Raw genomic sequence first — 22,613 nt, forward strand, 5'->3', positions numbered from 1 at the left:
TATTTGAAGTTCTCCCTCACATGTCTTTATCAAATTCAGCAAGTTGGTTGCTCAGTAAGATAAAAAGAAGCCTAACAAGTATGGTAGGGATGTTAGATCTTCAGACATTAAGGTCACTGTGACCCAAAAAAGTTCAAATAATTTTCATACAATAACCTGAATTTTGCTATTTTTGTTAAAGTATAAACGATGCTTTTCTCATCCATTCAGTTTCTCCAAAATGTTTTTAGAACCCTTAATGAAACATCTGCCTTTTTTCATTTTTTTTTCTTCAGTGAAGTTAAAGCATCTATTTCAGAGCTGAGAAAATTCTAATGATTCTTACTTGACAGTTTCCTGAATGTTTTTTTTTAGTGTTGATAGGTACAGCTTTTACCTCTGCTGTTCATACACCAGAGGAGCCTGTCCTGTTATGCTACTCCAGAATGAAATATTTTCATTGGATTTTCACTAGGAGACCATTGACCATCTCATAAATCTTACTAAATGACTTATGATGTATGGTTGTCCTAAATAAAATGGTACTGCTAAGGCATTCAGTATGGCTTCCACAGTCGCCATGTTGATGATCTTGTTATCACTACTCCAGAATGAATTGGTTCCAGTGGAAAATTTCTCATGATGTCTAGTTCATCATAAATGAAAATGGTTGTTGTTGTTGTTGTAGGGTTTAACGCTATTTTTTAGCACAAGATAGGCTATACATGACGGCCAGTATTAATGGTGGAGGAAGAACTCTGGGAAAACCCCGGAAAGAACCCATGCAGACAGAGGTGAGATGGCAGTAATCAGTAATGGTGAGCGCTTTAGACCACACGGTCACTCTGGGCCCCAAAGAAAATAGTATTGATTTGACTTCCATTATGATGTCAATAATGGCCTAACTAGAAAATCTACTAGCTTAATCTCATCATTGTGGTTTCACCAAAAGACTTCTTATAAGTAGTGTCCAGTTAGTCTTAAATGGAAATGGTACCAATATTATATACAATATGGCTGCCATAGTTAATACCTTGAAAACCTTGCTATTGTTAAAAGTGGAAAGTCATGTCAACATGGGTTTACCTTATGATGTCTTGTTGGTTCTGAATGAAAATAGTGCCAATCCAACATCCAACACAGCTTTAATTTAAAAATCTTGTTATTGCTGAAGAATATCAGAGATGGTGTAAACATTCAGCAGTTAAAGGAAGAAATGGTCTTATCTTGAATTAGTGGAACTACTTTCTGGCATACATTTTGGCCTTTAGAGCATAAGTCCCATTGAGATGCTTGTTTCTTGTTTCATTCTTGCTACTTGTATGATTTATAACAATGATGAAATTCAAATTCCTGGAATCATGGGTAAAGAAGTCTGTCTCCGCGGTTGAGATGGAATGGCAGGAATGAGAACTTTTTTAATGTTAGTCAGATGATTTTCACATAAAAAATTTGTTGCAGAGAGAGAAAGTTTGATGTAATTCATATTCAGCTTCAAAATGAATTTATCCTTTTATGTTTCTGGAGCTATATTTAGGTTACAGTTGTCACTCTAGATTGATATCATCATAAACTGCATGATGGGGCAGTGTGTATTTGCTTTTGTCCCACTTCAATGTATATTGTACATTAGAAGTAGGTCACTTCAGTGCATATTGTACATCAGAAGTAGGTCACTTCAGTGTATATTGTGCATTAGAAGTAGGTCACTTCAGTGTATATTGTACATCAGAAGTAGGTCACTTTAGTGTATATTGTACATTAGAAGTAGGTCACTTCAGTGTATATTGTACATTAGAAGTAGGTCACTTCAGTGTATATTGTGCATTAGAAGTAGGTCACTTCAATGTATATTGTACATTAGAAGTAAGTCACTTCAGTGTATATTGTACATTAGAAGTAGGTCACTTCAGTGTATATTGTGCATTAGAAGTAGGTCACTTTAATGTATATTGTACATTAGAAGTAGGTCACTGGATATTCATACTGAAAACAATTTTCTGTTCAAGTTTTCTGTGTCTTGGATGGTGTTTTATAAATACGGATATGACAGATAATACAGACATGTAGTTATTGTTATGAAATATGTTGTAAATAGCCCAGTTTTATTTGTGGTTCCATGTGCATGTGATGTTGAAAAAAAGCAGTCAAACACCGGAAGTTTTTATTATATTAAGTCTTATAGATAAATGTATGCACTTAGGCATTATTTTTAATTATAGGTCTGTAGTACACTGCTTTTCAATCAAGTTTTGCCATTATTTTGGATTATAAAGTCACTCTTAATTATCGTTATCATCATTGTCTTCTTAAATCACTCACATTAAATTATTAATCACAACTTGAAATTACTTCTGCATTTGTTCAGGAAAAAATGGCTGCGTCATTTTTAATCTCTTATTGACATGAATTTTGTTATGCCTGCAGAGCTTAAGTTGACAATGAAGTGATAACAATGGGTTTGTAGCTTTGCTTTCAGTGTTTTTTTTTTTTTGTGCAGTAACAGCTTCATATTTGCATTCTACACGAGAAGAATAACTCCCTTGCCAAAGAAGTTTGTTGCAATCTACCTTGCATTCTCTAGTTATCTCTGTGGCAGGGCCCATTTTCTTTGACCGCTACGTCCAGTCATAAAATTGGACATTTACTAGTATATGCGTTGCAGGATTTTTTTTTGTTATGGCACAGCATCTCTTGTAGTTTTAAGTTGAAACCTCCCTAACCTCTAATGTATGTGATAAGCAATGCAACTTCATGAGGTTTACACCTCCCTAACAAAAGTTATGTGTTCAGATACAGCTTATGAGGTTTAAGCCTCATTATCCTAAGTTCTTTTTCCAGCTGTGAGACATAATTGGAAAAGAGCCTTCATTTCATATTGCTTCATTTGGAAAATTTCTGTATTCAGTGCTTGCATGCATGCTGAATAATATGAATGTTAATCTTGTGCATTTGAAAGGCTCGTTTTTATAAGAAAGTGCCTCTGTTTTGCAGAAGTCTGTTTAAATGACAAAAGAAAATTTTTCCCTTTGAAGTCTATTATTTTGAGATTTCATTAAAACATATACAAAGATAAATTATACATAGTTTTTCAACATTGAACTCTGTGGATGGTTACACTTGGGATTAGGAAGAATGCTAATGGGTTTGGTGTCAAATGTCATGGTTACTATGACTGAAAGATGAAAAAGGGTTTCTGCACAGTAACTCAAGTTGTTCACCATCTACAGTTATCATACTTTGTGGATGACTTGCACTTGGGCTAAGCAGGAACCCTTTGGGTTTCAGAGTTAAAAACTGAAAGTTCAAGGTCAGTGTGACTGAAAGAAGAAAAATGGTTTCCGTACAATTACAAGAGCTCTCTGCCATCTTCAGTTAATAAACTTGGTTCATGACTTACACTGGAAAAGGAAGAACCCTGCCAATTTTAGGGTCAAAGGTCAAGGACACTGTGACTGCATTACATAAGAAAAAGCATTTTTGCACAATAACAAGTTTTCAGTGATCTGCACTTACTAAATTTTGTGGAAGGCTTGGAAGGTAGAAAAGAAATATATATAATTCTGGAATCCAAAGATAGCTGGGTCAGCATGAAACTCGGGCAGTGTTTTGGCCATCTGAAGGTGCACATATTGAAGAAAAAAGCTTTTTAGAGTTATTGCTCTTTTTTATTTGGAGTCATATGTATTGTATGACAGAATCTTGTGAATGCGTATAATCTCACAGTTAACAGTGGAATGACAAGAAACTTTGTACCTGTTATGAGCATCATTTGTTGATGCGTATATTTAGAAATTACAGTTCTTCAACAATTTTTAGCTCATCTGGTCATCTCCCTCTGAGTGTTCTTATCAGTATGGGGGTTTCATTAAAAAATATGCCTAGTTGGTCTTAAATAAAATGGTGCTGATCTGACATCTTTTATAGCCACCATGGCAGCCATATTAAAAATCGTTCTGTTTCTACTCATGCTTGTATCAGCATGGGGTTTTGGGGCCCCGAGAGGCAGAGTGATCTAAGGTGATCACCATTATGGATCACTGCTGTCTCATGTCTGTCTGCGTGGATTCGAGTTTTGGGCTCGGCCAATGTTGGTACGTGAGAAAGCTTGCCGGTAGCTTGTCGTGGGTTGGTGGTTCTTTCCTGTTTTTTTTCCCAGTTCTTCCTCCACCACTGATACTGGCTGCCATGTATACCAGTAACCTATCTTGTGCTGAATAATGGTTTTAAACCCTACAACAATAACAACAACAACAACATCATGGGGTTTTCACCAGAAGACTTATGACAATGTCTAGTTGGTCCTGATTGAAAATGGTGCTGCCATGACATCCAATATGGCCATATAGAAAAGCTTGTTACCAGTACTCCTCCTGGCTGAATGGTCATACTAATATGGGTTTCCATGAAAAGACTTCTTATGATGTCTGGTTTGTCCTAAATAAAACTGAGATGATCTGACATCTGTTATTGTCACCACAGGAGCTGTCTTGAAAACCTTGCTACTCCTCCTGAATGAAATATCAGCAATGTTTTTTTTTGCTAGAAGACTTCTTATGGTTCAAGCTGATCTTAAATTAAAACTCTATTATCACATCTACAATATTGCCACTGTAGTGGCTATCTTGAAATTCTAATCACTACTCCTCTTAGTTAAATCAACATTCCTTTTTCACAAGAAGACATTTTATAATGTCTTGTTTGTACTAAATAAAATTGATACTAATCTGAAGCTCCAGTATGGCAACTATTTCAGCCATCTTGAAAATCTTGTTATTGCTACTCCTTCTAAATGGCAAGTCATATCACCATGGTTTGTACCAGAAGACTAAATTTTATATCTATTTTGTCCACAGTAAAGATATTTAAAATGTTGTCACAAATTCTCCTGAAGGGATGGTCATGTCTGCATGGGGTTTTCACATAAAAGTTTTCTAATAGTGCCTTGTTTACCCCTAATGAAAATGCTGCCAATCTTACATTCAGTATGGTTGCCATACGGGCAGATTTGAAAATGTTATTGCACAAGAATATCAGAGACGATTTCAACATTCAGCAGTTTAAAAAAAGAAATGTCTCTTGAACTTGAAATCATGGAAATTCTTTTCAAACTTTAGAGGATCAGACCTGTTTTGGGACTCTTATTGTCCATTTTGTTGTACAACTGGATGCATTGTACGAAATAATCTTGCAAATACAACTGGTCCTGCAGTTTTGTATGGATCACTATCAGCGGTTAAAACTTCACTCACCTAACCTGACATGGCAGTTTAACATTCTGGTGGTCAAGTGAATTTTCGAATTCTGAGCTGACCAATATGACTGAAAGAAAGATTTTTTTCTGCATAATGACTTTAATTCTAGACCACATAACTTGACCTGAGTTTGTGATTGGCTGGCAGTTAAGGTTGGGAAGAGACCTGTGAGTTGAGATTTTAAAAAGTCAAAGGTCAAGGTTATTGTGGCTCAATGAGTTCCTTGACCAAACTTTTGTGTATTGCTCACACTTAGGGTAGTAATAAAGCAGCCTGTGTATTCAGGAGTATAAAGGTTAGAGGTCACAGCCATGATAAGTCAGAGAAGAAAATAGTTTCTACACATTAAGTTTATTGTATTGCGTGCCTGAATATAGGACTGTTAAACATGATGCAGACATTTAATGTGCCATTCGTGGTACTCTTGTTGTTTGAGTTATCACTGTTTTTTATACTTTGAACTGGATGGCCATCTTGAAAATCATTTTGTGGCTATATTTGCTAAAAGACTTTCCATGTTTTATTGTGTCTGAAAGAATTGCTAGCAATCTGACATCCAGGATGGTTGTCGCAATGCCCATCTTGAAAACCTTGTCATTGCTGTTCCTTCTCAGATGATTATCATATTGACACTAGAAGATTTCTTTTCATCCTTGATGATACTAAATTAAAATGTTACTCCTCTTGAAAGTTTGTTTTGACTACTTCTACTGAAAATATGGTTGTGTTGATATGGTGTTTCACTGAAAGACCTTTTGTGATATTTAGTTGGTTTTAGATGGAATTGTTATTGATCTGACATTCAATATGGTCACAATAGTGGCCATATTGGAAATTTTGTTGCTGCTCCTTCTCAACAGATGGGTTTTTCACTTAAAGACTTCTAATGATTTCTGTTTCATCCAGAATTAAAATGGAGCCCTTAAGGATGTGACACAATGACAGTGATGTAAATTTCGTTATCTTTGATTCTGAATGGATGGTCAACATTAGTATTAAAATGATGCTGATCTGTTGCACAGTGTTGCCACCATGGAAAATTGTGTTACAGCTCTTCTACCTAAATGGATGGTTACATTGACATCAAGTTTTCAGTAAGTGGTTTCTTATGATGCTAAGTATTTCTAAATGAAAAAGGCACCAATATAGCATCCATTAAGGTCACTACTATGGTGTTATATATATTTGATTTAATTTATATTTGATTAATTTAATTGTTTGTTTATTAGTTTTAATTTTTTAAATTCCTTTACATGTTTGTGTAATGTAACTTCATTTACTGGATTTTACATTTTCCAGAAAATCAGTTCAGTTTTATTTGACCTGACTGTTTTTCATAAACAACTAATAGTAGAAACCTTGTATCTAATGCTGACCTAGTTCCTGATCATGATTCGGAATCAGTAAGAGTTGAAGTAAACAACGTTTAAAAAAAAATACTATCTCAGAGTAGATTCATGAAGTGAAATTGAGGCTGTACTGGGAGTATGTGATGTTAGGCATGTAAAAAGCTTCTATCTTGTTCTAGAAACATCATGTGACCCTCATACGGGAATCTGTTTTGCGTCTTAAATTAGTGTATAACTGTTTTCTAGAGAATTTGGGCAGTCAGGCTTTAAACTGGATTCCATGAGATTATTTTTCCCTGGAAATACTTGTGCTCTAAATTAATTCTTGGACAAAGACAGCTATCGAAATTTACGTGGAATTCAAACACTGGATTAATACTTTCTTTGATTCATCAAAGAACTGTGACCACAGCATAAGTCATTGCCTTCCATTTTGGATTTCATCGGGATTTGAACTCAGTTTCATTAGGACATTTCATTATTAGGACTTCTATTTTTTAATTCTTGGATTATATTTGGATTTGATTCGTAGAACCATAAGTTCTTTTTCTCATTTTTACCTTGTTTTTATAGGGAAATAAATTATTTGTTAATTTTACAAATCTTGTATTCACTCTTTTCTTGTTACCTTTTGTAAGAGCCTAAACATAACAATGAGAGGCCCCGAGTGGCCTAGTGGTCTAAAGCGCTTTCTGTTACAGATCATTGCCATCTCACCTCTGTCTGCATTGGTTCGAGTCTCGGATTTGGCCAATGTGGATATGTGAAAAAGCTTGCCAGTAGCTTCTCGTGGGTCAGTGGTTCTTTCCGGGGTTTTCCTGGGTTCTTCCTCCACGATTAATACTGGCCGTCATGTATAGCCTATCATGTGCTGAAAAATGGCATTAAACCACACAACACCAACAACACCATAACAATGGTCATCTTGAAAATATTGTTATTCCTGAAGTTTTAACTCCAAGACTATCAATTTTTACTAACTGCAGATGGTATTCATTTGACCTCATACATTTTTTAAAATCATGTTGTCACTATTTCTACTGACCAAAATGACATGGGGTTCACTAAAGACTTGTCATGTCTGGCTGCTTTTTAATGAGGATCATGCCAGTTTAATATCCAATATACCCAGCATGGTATTCATTGTGAAACTCTTGTCATAGCTACTTTTCCTAAGCACATGGTCAAGGTGAGATGGGGTTGTCACTTAAAGATTTCTAATTGATGTCCATAACTGCCATAGTCCCAGATACTGTTGTTTGTTTTTTTTTAGACTCAAAAAGTGTGTTTTGAAGGCCAAAGGGGAGGTTAATGCATGGGACTAAAAAAAAATGATGTCATCCAAGTGAGCATAAGCTAGTTTTTTCATATAAGCTGATAGAAAATAATGGAAACTTCAAATCTGTGGTGGTCAAGAGTCGTGGATGTCTCGTTTGCTGCTGGAAAAACTTTGGGGCAAAGATTCCTAATTAATTGTGTTTTTCTAAACATGACTTTCTTGGGGGATTTGGGAGTTCAAGACTATTTTTTGTGTGACATGGCATGTTATGTCAGGTATGGTTGTCTCATGGGTCCTGAATGAAAATGGTGGCCATCTTGAATACTTCTCTTGAACAGATTCATGTATCATCATGTGGTTTTCACTAAAAGATTTTGTATGATATATGGTTGATAATTAACAGAAATGTTGTTGATTACGTTAAACCTCCAATATGGTTGCCATGGTGGCCATCTTGAAAATTTTCTTATTGCTTCTTCATGTTGACATTCAGTTTCCACTAAATGGCTTCTTATTTGGTCCTGAATGAAAATGGCGATGATTAGACTGTCAGTATGCCATCATGGCAGCAGTCATGAAAATTGTATCACTACTTCAAAACAGTTGCAGTGACATACACTGATAAACTTCTTATGATAAGTAGTTAGTTTTAAATGAAAAGGGTTCCACCATGACCATTTATATGGTTGCCATGTTCTTGAAACAATAACTACTTCTTGGTTGAAAAGTTTAAAACATTGTCAAATACTTCTTAACAGTTGGTCATGTAGACATAAGGTTTTTACTATAGGAATTTTTAAGATATCTAATGGGTCCAAATTAAATATGGCACTTATCAGTTCTCCAATTTAGTGTCTTTGGTGGACATAATCTTGTTAGAACTACTTCTGAATGGGGTTTTCACTATGGGACTTCTAACAATATATAGTTGGTCCAGAATGAAAATTTTGCTGGTCATGCCTCCAGTATTGCTGCCATGATAGCCAAGGTAACCTTGTTACAGAGGTTTCATTTGAACAGATGATCACATGGACAGGTATTTTTTCTTCATAAAGGACTTTTTAGTTTGCCTGAAATGTCAATGATACTATCAGATTGCTATCATGATGACCGTTGGATAACTATTTTTTACAGACATTTTTTACTGATAGATTTAACCAAGAATTTGCACGAATATTTGCTGTACCTTTATTTTTTTAAAAGTATTATCAGGGAAGCCTTTTTTAGTAATACCCACTAACCCTGTACTGCGTAACAGTATATTGTGATAAGTATTCCCTTTGAAAAACATGCCTTCAGCAGTGGTAGAAAAAAATATCTGATTTACTGGTAGGTACAATTTTGTGACGTTCTGTGATATGCATTTATCAAGTACATCAGTATGTAAGACATGACATACTAACACCAGCCTTGGTCATCTAGATTCCCACCTATCATTTCTTTTGTCACCTAGGTGTCACCTGCATGACAAGCTTTGGGATGCAATGATTATGCATAATAATGAATTGGTAGTAATTGTCAAGCCTGCCTTTGCAGAAGATTTACAGTGTAATTACTTAAATGTCTGCAAGTGTGTGTGTCCTTCTGTTTATCTGCAGATCCATCAGTCGATTCACACACTAGATTAACGTCAGTGTTAAAGTTTTTACATGTGGACAGCTTCTCATCTGGCTGTAGGATCATTTTATTTGTTTGTTGGATAAATCTTGAAGTGAACAACATTAGTTTACTAAAAGGTATGTGGCAGGTTTGACATGCAAGCCATGGTAAACTTCTTGTGGCAGCTGGTAATATTTTCAGATTACTACAAATATTATATTTGGTTTGGGGCAGTTATTTTTTTCCAGACCGCAATGTTTTATTACTTGGCAACAAGTGTTTTCTTGCTGAGAAACCAATGCATATCCACTAATTTGTATTCTCACGTTTCAGCTAAAATGATGTGGCAGAATCGAGTAGAACACAACCATCCAACAGCATTTGAAAAATATGAATTAACAGACAGGCGAGAGACTCATCTTGTCAGTGTTTTTCAGTATCATGATAGTTAACTTCAGCATACCTGCCAAGGCATAGCATGTCACATGAAAAGTACAATTGTGAACTACTGATCACAACAAGAAAACTGTGTTTGGAAAAACACAAATTCCCAAAAATGCATTTATGACCATGGGAAAAAAAGAAGGGAGGCATATTTTCTAATGCTTCAAAGGAATATTCCAATGGATAGTTTTAGAGTTTATTACTGGCTTGAATAACATGTACACAAGCAACACACAAGTTTTATTGCACAGTTTATCTAGTAGAATGCACAGCAGGTGCCATTGAAATGACATCCTGTTGACAAACAAGATAAATCTACAGCATAAGTAACTGGTGGATTGCGGTTAAGAGTACTTGTTTGGTACACTCATGCAGGAAATTAAAATCACCTAAAAATCAAGAAATAATATTTATCTCATGACTGTTGTGTTATTTTTTTGTTAATCTACCAACATTATAATTTGTATATATGTAACAAGTGTAATAAATGCCTTATGACATAACAAATGAAGTCATAGTGTCATTGAAAGGAAAGGGGTAATGATCACAGTATCAGAATATATTTCCAAGTCATTTCACTATCCCATTCTGTAGTTTGGTTAAATAAAATCAGTATTTTTTGTCATGCAATAAATAGAATCTTACAAACAATAGAAATTATTCAACTCCTTCCATAATTTGAGTGGAGTATTCATGTATGATCCTCTATGTAGCAAATTATAGCAAATACCTGACTGTGGACACTGATAATGAAATAAAACAAGATAAATTAGGTACAGTAAAATTCAAATAGAAAGCACTGTCAGTAATAGAGTCATAATCATAAAGCATGTCATAGTGACTATTGACATTTTTTTGTGTAAAATTCATTATAGTTTTATTCAGGTATTGTAATCACTAAATGGTATACAAATCCTTTTTTCTCATAAATTAAAATTTTGAAAAATGAGAGTGAATCCCTCACCACTACTGTCTTGAAAGTTGGTAGGTATGCTACAGGGATATAAAAGGATAACTAACTTTTACATGAATACAATGACCTGATTGCTATAACTTGTGAGCTTATATTTGCATAAGCTGGCTTCTGCTTTGTATTGTTTATTCATTATCATACGTTTGTCACCATTTGCAATATTCAATTTCTGTCCCAAAACTGCTAGACTAAAGTCAAGTAGATTTAAAAAAATTAAAAAAAGTTTCTGCCATGGAGGCCTTTCAGATAGTTACAAATGATTCCAGTCTGCCATATGCAGTGATGATGCCAGTCTGCCATATGTTGTGATGCCAGTTTGCCATATGTAATGTTGCCAATCTGCCATATGAAATGATGCCAGTTTGCCATTTTGTAATGATGCCAGTCTGCCATATGTAATGTTGCCTAAAACAAAAAAATAATGTTTCAGTTATTTATTCTAAAAAAATCACTGGAACTAGTTGGACAGAATTTGACATAATGCTTTATGGTGCTGGGCCCTTTTGTACAACTGTAAATTTGCATCATATATGGCTTCTGTTAGTTAAAGAAATCTTAAAGTACATGTACCAGTATGTTTTGATAGTATGTTGCATAGATATGCTGTGTGTGTCTTTCAAAAGGAATTCTAGATGCACTGCATTTTGATTGTTTACTTGGATCCAAGATGATCTTTTGGAATGGAAATATTTATCCCGCCCAAGTCTATGGCATGCTAAGTACCTGTCTGTTATTGATACACTTTTCTATATTTAGCTTTATTGTCCCTTTGACCTTGAAAAATGAGGCTAGCAATGTAAGAATCATTTCAGTACAAAATGCTCATACAGGGTAATTGTTTCAGTATTTTCAGTCAAAATGTCTTGAGAACGTTTTAAATCAATTCTGTTAAGAGATAAAAGGAAAAATGACCTGATACATTTTAAATTCAGATTACTTCTTTTAAAGTGATTTAGAATTGGCTGATGATCTTAAAAAGAAATACGATGATCAATACGTCAAAATTTATGTCCATATGACCCAAACCCTCCATCATTATTCTCACTCATTTCTCCATTGCTTGCTGTTAGCTTGCAGGTGTGGCAAAACTTTTAAAAAACACTGCAGTGCCTAATTACAGACTTGTTTATAGACAAGGTCTAGTAACAAAGAAATGAATCTTTTATTGGATTGTTTACATCTGCTTCATACATGTGCTAAATTTAATATTATGCTTGAAAGAAGATGTGTTACTAAATGTGTATAAAAAAATGAATGTTGTGTTGAAAGAATTTCACAAATGGGTATAGTGAAATATTTAGATAGAATTCTTAAACAGTGGAATTGTTTTGTGCATCTTATTAACACCAAAACAAAGACAAAAACATCTAATATTCTCTTTGTCAAACAGTCTGCTCTAATTATTTGCAAATGAAATTAGTTTTCATCATAGCTGCCTTTCTTACTAATCTGGTATGTACTAAAATATTTTTAAATGCTTGCTTCATGGCCTAGATTTGTTGGGGTACCAGAAAGGGATTCACTTTCTTTCTATGTCCTGCACAAAATACTACTAGTTTGTAAACTGACTTGCCAGATCTGCCGGATTTGGTTTGGTTTGGAGTTTTATGGTACATCATTCTTTTAGGGTTATATGATGCTGATGCAAGTAGAATAATGTATCTCTTGACTGAGAATATGCCACAGTAGCCAGTATAGGTGGATCCAGTATTGGGAATCAAACCTGCACCCTTCTGGCCACAATTCTGATACTGTGCCTGCTGAGTCACCATGGCAACAAACCATATAGACACTGATCAGATAATATTTAATAATGTGAGATCTGGGTCGATATCATTTGTAGTTAGGCATATGTAACACTTGATATTACTAATATATTTCTGTTTAGCTAAGCACTATTTGCAGTGATGCTTTTCATATGCTTACTTACCTACAATTGCTAGACTGCTATTTGTGGATATTTCATAACTGGGTAAGTTCTATCTTAGGTATCATATTAGTTTCGCACAAAAATGCAAAGTGTTGGTCAACTTATAATAACTGGTACATAGCCTTCATTCAGGTAATATGCTTTACGTTCACTGGGCTAAAGACAATGGTGCAGTCTTGAATGGCTGTTCTATTTAAATACATGTATGTTTAATTTGGTGAGCAAAGGCACTGATTCTTTTGGCATTGCACATTTGTATGTTGTGGCTTTGAGGGATTTCAGTCTCCCCATGCATATAGCATGCTGTCAGTTCCACCATATTGCCATCTCTTGTTATTGCTACTCCTTCTGATCAGATTTTCATCTCACATAGTTTTTTTGCTTAAAAACATTTTATGATGTCTAGTTGGTTCTACATAGAAATTATATCTAACTGTTGTCTAATACAGCCACCATAGAGAACATCTTGAAAATATTGTTATAGCTACTCCATAATGGATATCAAATCAAGGTGGAGTTCTAACTAAAAGACTTCTAATTATGTCTGAGTTGTCCTAATTGAATATGGTGACATCTGGAATCCAGTTTGGCATGGTGGCACACTAATAAATCTTATTGTAGGTTCTCTTAAACAGATGCCATATCAAGATGGGATTTTCGTTAAAAGACTGCCTCATGGTATATTGCTGGTCTGAAATAAAAATTTAGCTGATTTGAAATTTATCACTGCTGCCATTGCAGCCATTTTGAAAATCTTGTAGCTATTTGTCCTGAAGGGAAAGCCATAGCAGCATGGGATTTTCACTTTCAGACTGCTTCAGATATGTAGTTATCTAATATTCAGTGGCAATGTCTCTGCTGATAAATTTGAATGCATTATGATGTAGTGCCATTATCATAATACACAATATCTGCTACTGTTAATAAGATAAGCAGCAGTTGGTTTTATCTTTGTTCATTACAACTTATTTATTACACACAAGTTTCTTGAAACATAGTATAATGGTCTATTTACAGATAGTGATCTACTATAAAAACTGCCTCCAATAAAAATTGAAATTCCCCTATTGCATAAATGGAGGCTGGCAAGGTCGCCTTCTGTGTGAAAATCCAGGAGAAATCACTTTAATAGATAGATTTTCTTGTATAAAAATAATGCTGATCCAGCTGTGATGGCCATTCAGAAAAATGTTATTTGACATGTCCAGTTCTGATCGTCATAGCAACATAGGTTTTTTTTTCTTAAACACAACAGCAGGATGTTGCTGGTTCTGAATAAAAATTGTTCTCATCTGACCTTCAACATGACACCGTAGTGGCCATCATGAATATGTTATCACTAACCCTTTTGAATGAATTGTGTTTGAGTTTTTGCTAAAACACTGCTTGCAATATTTGATTGGTTCTGAATGAAAATGGTATAGATCAAACTTAATTCACCTTGGGGTCAAGTCAGAGGTCATTACTTACATATTTCTACTTTGTTGGGCGTATGAACACAGTGACTTGTGCACATACAAATGAATTTGACCAGAATTTGTATTTAGTTGCATTCAAATAAACAAGCTGATTAGCAGCACTCTGACATTGATTTTAATGTCAAAGGTTTTGACCATGGGGTTAGATGTACAGGTTTGTGAGCAACTTAACATAAACTTGTTTAAAAGAATCAAACCTAGTTTGTAGACATCTAAAGGATATATTTAATGGTGCCAGTTCAGTAAATTTGGATTTGTTCCTAAAAACATGTTAATTATTTTAGCTAAACCTAGCTTGTCTGAGACAGGTACAATGACTGTTATATCCATGATTTCAGTCCAGAATCAAAGGCCATCATAATTGTACTGTACTGACAGGTGTCTCTTGAAAAAATGTTAACTCAGACATGTAAGAAATTATTTGTTATTGCATTTTGTATGTTGGTTTTTCTCAAGAGTATCAGATGTTTCAGTAATCAAAAGTTGAAAGATTGTAAATTCAAAAGAAACAGATTAGAAGTGGATTTCTGGAAATTGTTTGGCCAGTACATTATCTGTCCCTTTGAGGCATTTTTGTTGCTATTTCCTCTCCTTTATTAGCATATAGCAAGAGATAAGTGGTGACATTGTCAGTTTTAAAAGTTTGTCAGTATTTTATGTTTAATTTTAAAAAGTTAAAATATTTCATTGCTCTGTTTTGTAAGAAAGGTTAAAACAAGAAATTTGTAATGCTGAAAGGCTGGAGTCATTAGATCCAGCTCAATGCTAATATTATATACATATATCAGGGCTTTCCTTTTCAGCTGGTAGCCAGGTGATTTACCTGGCTACTTTTACTTAACACAATGGAGGTACCCCTCCATCTACTTTGGTAACTCACCCTCCAATTTTAAATCTCCTGGAAGGCCCAGACACACACACACACACACTGAAAAATATCTCAGATATTTAAAGCTTTATTTTAATTGGTTTCTGTCTTATTTTGGCGAGTAAAATTACTGTTTCTTTTCCAACTGTTTTGTCTTTGTGCATGCTAATCTGATGTTTCAAAATTAATGATTATGTTTAGAGTACTGTATACTCGTATCACTTGATTGTTCCTTGTTAAATGTTGTGACTTCACTTTTATTTTTACTTCACATTTTCTTAGTAAGATACATGTAGACTGTTAGAAAGTAGCTGAAGCTAATTGAGCTACCATCATTAAATAAACAGTTTATTATTGTTATTATTATTATTATTATTATTATTATTAATATAGCTTACACAAGTACATATTAATTGCATGATTTAATAAAGTTTAAAAAAAGCATTGCAAACTTCTTTGACCCCTTAAATTATTTCATTGTATCCATAAGTATACTTTATGCACTAACTATACTTTATTAAATCTCTTGTATCTGTGTTTGTACTATGTTATGAGGCCATGGGTGGGTGAGTGGTCTTAATCTCACCTCTATCCATGTGGGTTTGAGTTTCAGGTTCAATTAGTATGGGTATGTGAGAAAGCTTGTCAGTAGCTTCCCATGGGTCAGTAGTTCTTATGGGAATTTTCCCCAGCTTCTTCCTGCAAAAGTTATATTAGCTGCCATGTATAGCCTATCTTGTGCTTAAAAATGGTGTTAAACCCCAAAGCAGCAACAACTAATTGTATTTTAGTGTGTACTGCAATTATGCATGATAGAACTAATCTGTGCTTGAAGGTGCTTTGTCCACTATGAAAAGTCAGTACTGGAACATCTCTTAATAATTTTTGCATCTTACATTATGTGATACTGAACATTCCTTGTTAGTTGTGCAGAATGTCAGTAATTAGAAGTAATTTAGACCAAGCTCAGTTGACACTGTATTTTGACCAGTCCTGATTGCATGGAGTGTGCATTAGCTCTGGCTGATAAGCAACTTGCTTTAGTTTTATTTCAAATAATCAATAAAGACTAGTAGATCAAATGTTTGGACAGATTGGTAGCTACTGCATTGTTTTGTGACATTCTCTTCTTAGATAGAAACTGGTGAACATTATTGCAATAATAGCTTTTTCACATGAGAAAATGCCCACATTTCTTAATCTTTTGAGTAATAATAATTGGTGTGTAATAATGCAATTACTAATTTTATAAAGAAAAAATGTTTGATCATTAGGAAGAAAGATTTTTATATAAACTTTTTGCTTCATTTGTTTTCATTTGTTGAGTATGAAGAAGATTTAAAATAACAGTTAGAAGCTGTGTTCATTAATATTCTAGCTGTTTATGTATTAAAAAATAGAAACTTTTGCTTGTTTCCGTATTGATCCCATCTGATATAATTTTATGTTGTTTAGCTTCCAGTTCAATTAGGGATAAAGCCAAGATACCCAAATTTAGTTTGCAGCCATTTTCTGGTATGGTTTGTAGCATTTTTGCAATGCTTCCATACACACCAAGGTGACTTTGCTTAGATAATTAGATGTCTGATGTATGATTCTATCAGAAATTCACATTGCTAATGTTTTATTCCTTTAAAATTTCAGACTTTTAGTGGTGAAAATAGTATATTAAAGTACTTACTGTAGATATGATTATTTTGTGCCTAAACTGCTTTATATTTCTCATACAGGTGTGGATTGGAAGTCTCTGACAATCCCTGCATCTCTCCCTATCACAACAGACTATTTTCCTGAGAAAAGGAGTCTACAGACTGACTATGTAGTCTCTGACTACAGTCTCTTACCTGATGACATCAGCAGTGATTACTTCATGAAGTAGGTAGTATGAATTTCAAGAACTGAAGGAAACTATTAAGTAGCGATTTTGGAATAGGTTCCAGAACAAAGGAACTTGGATTGCTCCTCATAAAAAAACACACCATGCTACATCATAGGCACCACTTTATTATTGAGGTACCATAATAACTGTAATGGCTGTATACCTCTTAATAAGCACACCCCTCCTTTGGTAAAAACTTCCATAACAATAAAGACTTGGTAGCACCTGTCTTTGTAAAGACTTGGTAGCACCTGTGATTGATCCTTGTATGTCTCATGGGAAGGAGGGGGCAGGACCATATTAAATGTTTTTGATGATTATTTTTCATTGTTCTTTGTTTTTAATGACTTGATTTAGTTGATTGATTGTCTGTAGGCATCATATCACAGGAGTCCACTATAATTTGCTGCTTCACAAGTGTGACGTTTATGGTTTTGATTAAAGACAATTAACGGTAATGTATGAATTATGATTAACAACCAGGATCAACCAGGATCCACTATTTGTTTACTTATTATACAAAATATTAAAGGGTTTGTATGAATTCGTAAATTCAAAGGAAGCCTGCAACAAAACAAAAACTTATCATTGTTGCATATTTTGTAAATTGGATTAAAGATTGTGGGGCCAAAAAAAAAAGTATGTGTAGTTCTGATTACCTGACCAACTCAATTTTTTTTCCTGCTGACACTGCATTTGAGTGGGGGTGGGGTGAGAAGAAAAAAAAATTAACAAAGGGATGTAACTATGTACAGAGTTAAATTTAAGATGTGAAAGATACTTATTTTCTTGTTTATTCTTCATTCTTCATTTGAATCCATGGGCCCTCCACCAATTTGTGTACTGACCTACCTACCTTAAATTTTTTTTCATTGTAATCAGAACCACACATATTTTTTAATATGGCCTGGCTAATTGGTCAGATTTTTATGTGACAAGCAAGCGAAATTAAACAAAGGAGAAAAAAAAGAATAACATCTGTGGGTGTTTACTGGTAAGTATATATTGCTTTTATTTTCTTATAATTCTGAACAACCCACATCTATATTATGTATTGTGTTGCCTGTAGTACAATAAAATCTTTGATTTAATTTGTATATGTCACATTTATAACCAAGATATATTTTGTAAGTTACATTTCCAGAGTGATCTACCAGTGCAAATATGAGCTACAGCTCTAGCTTGCAAAGGCAGAGCTAGCTTTGTTTTCACAATTGATAATTCCTTTTTGCATTCAGTGTTTGAAAACAAATAAATGAAAAATTTAAGTCTTGGCAACCAGACCCACACTTACAATATTAGGCAGTTTCTTAAGTCATACAACACAATAATCATTCTTTACATGTATTTTAATGAACGGACATTACTTACCATGTTTCATTTATTTTTATTTCAGTCTACACTAAACTGCAAGCATATTAAAAAGTACAACTTTTAATGTGAAGCAACTGAAGTCATTTTTGAATCTTCTTTAAATGTGATCTAAAAAAGAAATAAGCAACACTGCTACCATAGATAATGTAACAACAAAGTGCTTCAAATTCTTCATTCCACTCTTCAGTTTCAGTACTTGCAACTTTTCTTTCCACCCTACAGCTTCAATACTTGCATGAATTTGCATTCAAAGGCATTGTCTCTTGTTCATCTAAACAATATCAGGTTGACAAGAGTTTCTTGTTTTGACTATAATTTTTGTAAACATGTAAAAGCTTCGGCTCTTCAAGGGGAGGAAAAATTTGCAGAAACTTGGTAAAACATTTACCTGTCCAAAAATGTATTTTACATCAGTATCAGAGAGTAACACTTTCGATAAGTTTCACTTTATAAATAGTATAGGTTAAATATATCATCCTGGAAATATTCATAATTCATAAAACTAGAAAATGGGTTATTAATAATCATACCAACAGCGGAAGGATTCAGTTATTTTGACTTATTAAAGCAATCAGAAAATAGAAATACTAATTGGCACCATTTTCTACAAGGTGATGTGGGTACAATTCAAACTCAGTTGTTAATTGAATGGTTCATGAAAAAAATCAGTGAAGAATTTTTAGATGATAACAGAATACCAGACATAAAAGTTCTGTTAAAGGAATATCATAAATTTAAAATGGCTTTTCATTACAGCTCCCTGTCATTTGCTTTAGATTTTCTAACCACCCAAAAGTGAAATTACTGTACCTGACCAAAGTAATGAAATATTGCAGTTAATATCAGAGGGTATCATTGACTCATGTGCTAAAGGGAGGTTACTGAGACAACAAAAGCATCACTCTGGGAGTTGGCGGAGTAACATTATCTTTATAAATAATTGTTAAGGTTTTGGTCAGGGGTTATTCCTTATGGTCATAAGACCCGAAGTCTTGAAGGATAATCAGTAAGTACTTGGATAAATTGAATGACTACTAAAACATTGTCAGATTCATATATACACTGTCACCACACTCTTTCTCTCTGTATTTCAGTCCCCCAGTAACAGAAGATGAGAAAGTGTATAGAAAGGTTCCATTGAACACATATGATGTGTTCAAGGAGCTGGTGTCACAAAGACTTGCACAGGTAGGTGCCTTGATGAATTAAACAGTTCAACATTGACTGCGCTTTTTATCCATGATAAGCAAAGGGGTCCCAACTTGTATCATACCTGACAACCTCCCAAAGTCCAGAGGACCAGCCTAGTGTATATCATACCTATCAACCTCCCTGACAATATTGGTGGGGGTGAGTGTGCGTGACTCAAAAAGTGTTTTGAGGGTGGGGTGTGGAGCTGTACACATGATCCAAAAATCAATGGCGTACAAGAGAATAAGTTTTCTGCTCATATAAAAGAAAATGTTTGTGAATTCAAACTCAGTAGAAGAACAGAAAATGTTTACTTTGAAACGTTAAATAGACTTTCAAACAGAAATGGTTCATAGAGTTAGCATCAACACCCACATACCATTTTACTTGACCTATACTGCTAGCCCTCTATGGGTTAACTCCCTTGCAGGTATGATATGTATGTGTGTGTGTGTATGTGAGAGAGAGAGAGAGAGAGAGACAGAGACTGATTGATGAGAACATTTAAAGGTCTTACAAAATTGTTTCAGGGTGTAACTTTTCTTCAGTGTGTCCACATTCCAGTGCATTTGGCCCACTCAGTGTTTTGTAAACAGTTATTTGTAAACATTTGGTTTTGTTGTATTTAGACATAAAACAATGGTAATCCTTTGGGTTTTTTTCAGAGGGAGAGAGACTACACATCAATTCACAAATCAAGCCAATTCTACCTCTTATAAATCAGAACATTTCCACACATCAATGGACAAATTCTACCTCATACATCAGAATATTTCCACATACTTAAAGGGACAGTGTTTGATTATCAAGATCTTTATCACAATATCACTTTCATCATCCCATAAGCAATGATCTTGTCAGAGACCAAATTCAGGCAACTCCATCTTTTACGATTTTTGCTCATATTCTAAACATTTCTGATGCAGCACTTTTTCATTGCCTGTTATCTGCCACTCAGTTCACAACAAAGTTAAATTATGATACATAGAGGATACCTTCTTTTACCTCATTAATACTGGATATATTTGTGTGGTACCAAAAACACAATATTTTAATGAGTGGCAAAGCCTCAAGTTAAAATATAGTTTCCCGTACCACAAGATAAAATATATCTATATCCGGTATTAATAAAACAAAAGAAAATTATCTTTTTATTATATACCAGACTTGCTCCAAAATCTTAGTTTGGAAGATTAAGCTCTCTCTTTGGCACAGCATGCTCACCCCCACCCCCTTATTGTAAATTGACCTCATTTTCAAAGCCAGATCATGACATAAAAAGCAGTAGGATTGAGTTGACTTAATCTGTCAGCGACAATTACATTTTTATCATTTTGTAAACTATTTGACCTTATCTGAAAACAATGTTTGTCCAGTATAGCAATACATCAGCAGGTTTTGTCATTGTTGTCAAGGAAATAAAGAGAAATAATTTCAGAGAGACACGATGGCGTCTGGTCAGATTACTTTATCAAAGTCTGAAATGTTTCTGTTTATTTGTTGTAGCTCACAAAGTACTCATTTTTGTTGTTGTTGCAGATACAACTTTTGTAGTCACACACAATCAGGTGTCATGTGGCATGATGGAAATCTGATATTTTCACATGTGAAAATATAAGGATATATTCATATGAGAAAATGTAAGGATATATTTTTCACATGTGAAAATTTAGCAATAAAAAATATCTTTTTACCCATAAGTCTCTTTATTTCACTTCAGTATATAATAAAATTACTTATTTTTATGACTGTTCCAGTGGCATAGTGGTTAGAGCATCTGTCTCGGATGCAGGAGGACATGGGTTCGATCCCTGGCCGAGTCATAACAAAGACTTACAAAAATGGTACTAACAGCTGCCTCGCTTGGAACTTAGCATTAAGAGGTTAGTGTTAGGACTGGTTGGGCCTGGTGTCAGGATAATGTCACTGGGTGGGACATCATGCTACATGCCTGCAGCATGATGCCCCAGTGCTAGACATCACTTTAAACTGTCACACTGCAGACATCGTTGCGATATGACTGAAACATTGTTAAAGCTACGTTAAAAATCCAAATCACACACACACACTTATTTTTACATCTAATTAATATCATTTATCATATGTAACTTACAAGTTTGAAAGCATGTACTAAGTTAAAGTATGGTTTTCAGTTTTGAGAGGATCATTGTAGCAATTATTGGTTTTACCAGGGTTAGCATGAGGCCATAGCTTGACAGTTTCTGATATGATCTCAGCAATGTTTAACTCGCCTGACCTTGACGTCCTTTGTATTTCATGTTTCATTCATCATCTGTACAGCATTCCTCAACAATTGCTATTTTCAGCTTCTCAGAAAACTGCAAGAGCAGACTGACTTAACAGTGCAGACTGAATATTCCTTCCTCAGTAATTTGATGGCTAGAAAGAAATAGAACATGATCCCAGTCTGATGCATTAGTCATATCCAAAATATGGAATAGCTTCCTCTTTTTCCTCGGACTCGCATGCTAATTCACATCTCAGGATGCTCCACAAAATTTAGTCTCATTTTTGTCTTTTGGCCTCTTTTCTGCCAAATATATCCTTTTTGTTGTTTTAGTCAATTTCTCCCCATACCATTGCTTTAACAGTGGAAGGAAGGAAGGTCCTGCTTCTTCATCTCAAGATAACTCCTCCATTTCCAGGAGGGGTCTTGGTCACTTCCTGGCTTAAGGCAGTCCACTCCTCCAGTGCAGGAAAGGGAGTGGTTCAGACATTGCCAACAAGCCTCAGATCACTGACACTTGAACCAATGCTGTCAGCTGTTGTGAGGGAGATGTCCTTGGCTCCACTCATGGGAGGGAAATTGCCAGTGCCTGATAGGTATGAGCTGCACCTTCCCAAAGGTAGGGAAGAGAAGTAATCTTGCTTCTATCACCGACTAGTCACCAGCTGCCAGTCACTGGGCACTGGACTTTGAGCATTTGGACACTGCATTTTGATTGATAGTTTGGGGACACAATTAAGTCAGTACCCCCCTTTCTCCATGTTACC

General features: G+C 34.7%; 1 protein-coding gene across 3 annotated transcripts in view; it reads left to right on the forward strand.

Moving 5' to 3' along the window:
• The window catches only part of LOC149785046 (GATOR complex protein Iml1-like), a 219,312-nt gene that overhangs the window by 121,242 nt on the left and 75,457 nt on the right, over positions 1-22,613 (forward strand). For all 3 annotated transcript variants that reach the window (XM_089978764.1, XM_089978765.1, XM_089978767.1), the window contains 2 exons: positions 16,885-17,029; positions 19,502-19,595. In XM_089978764.1, coding sequence (XP_089834890.1) covers positions 16,885-17,029; positions 19,502-19,595 — 239 coding nt within the window. The remainder of the gene's footprint in view (positions 1-16,884; positions 17,030-19,501; positions 19,596-22,613) is intronic.

Source organism: Sinohyriopsis cumingii, chromosome 13 (assembly GCF_028554795.1).
Source record: "Sinohyriopsis cumingii isolate HCF-2022 chromosome 13, ASM2855479v2, whole genome shotgun sequence".
Taxonomy (NCBI): domain Eukaryota; kingdom Metazoa; phylum Mollusca; class Bivalvia; order Unionida; family Unionidae; genus Sinohyriopsis; species Sinohyriopsis cumingii.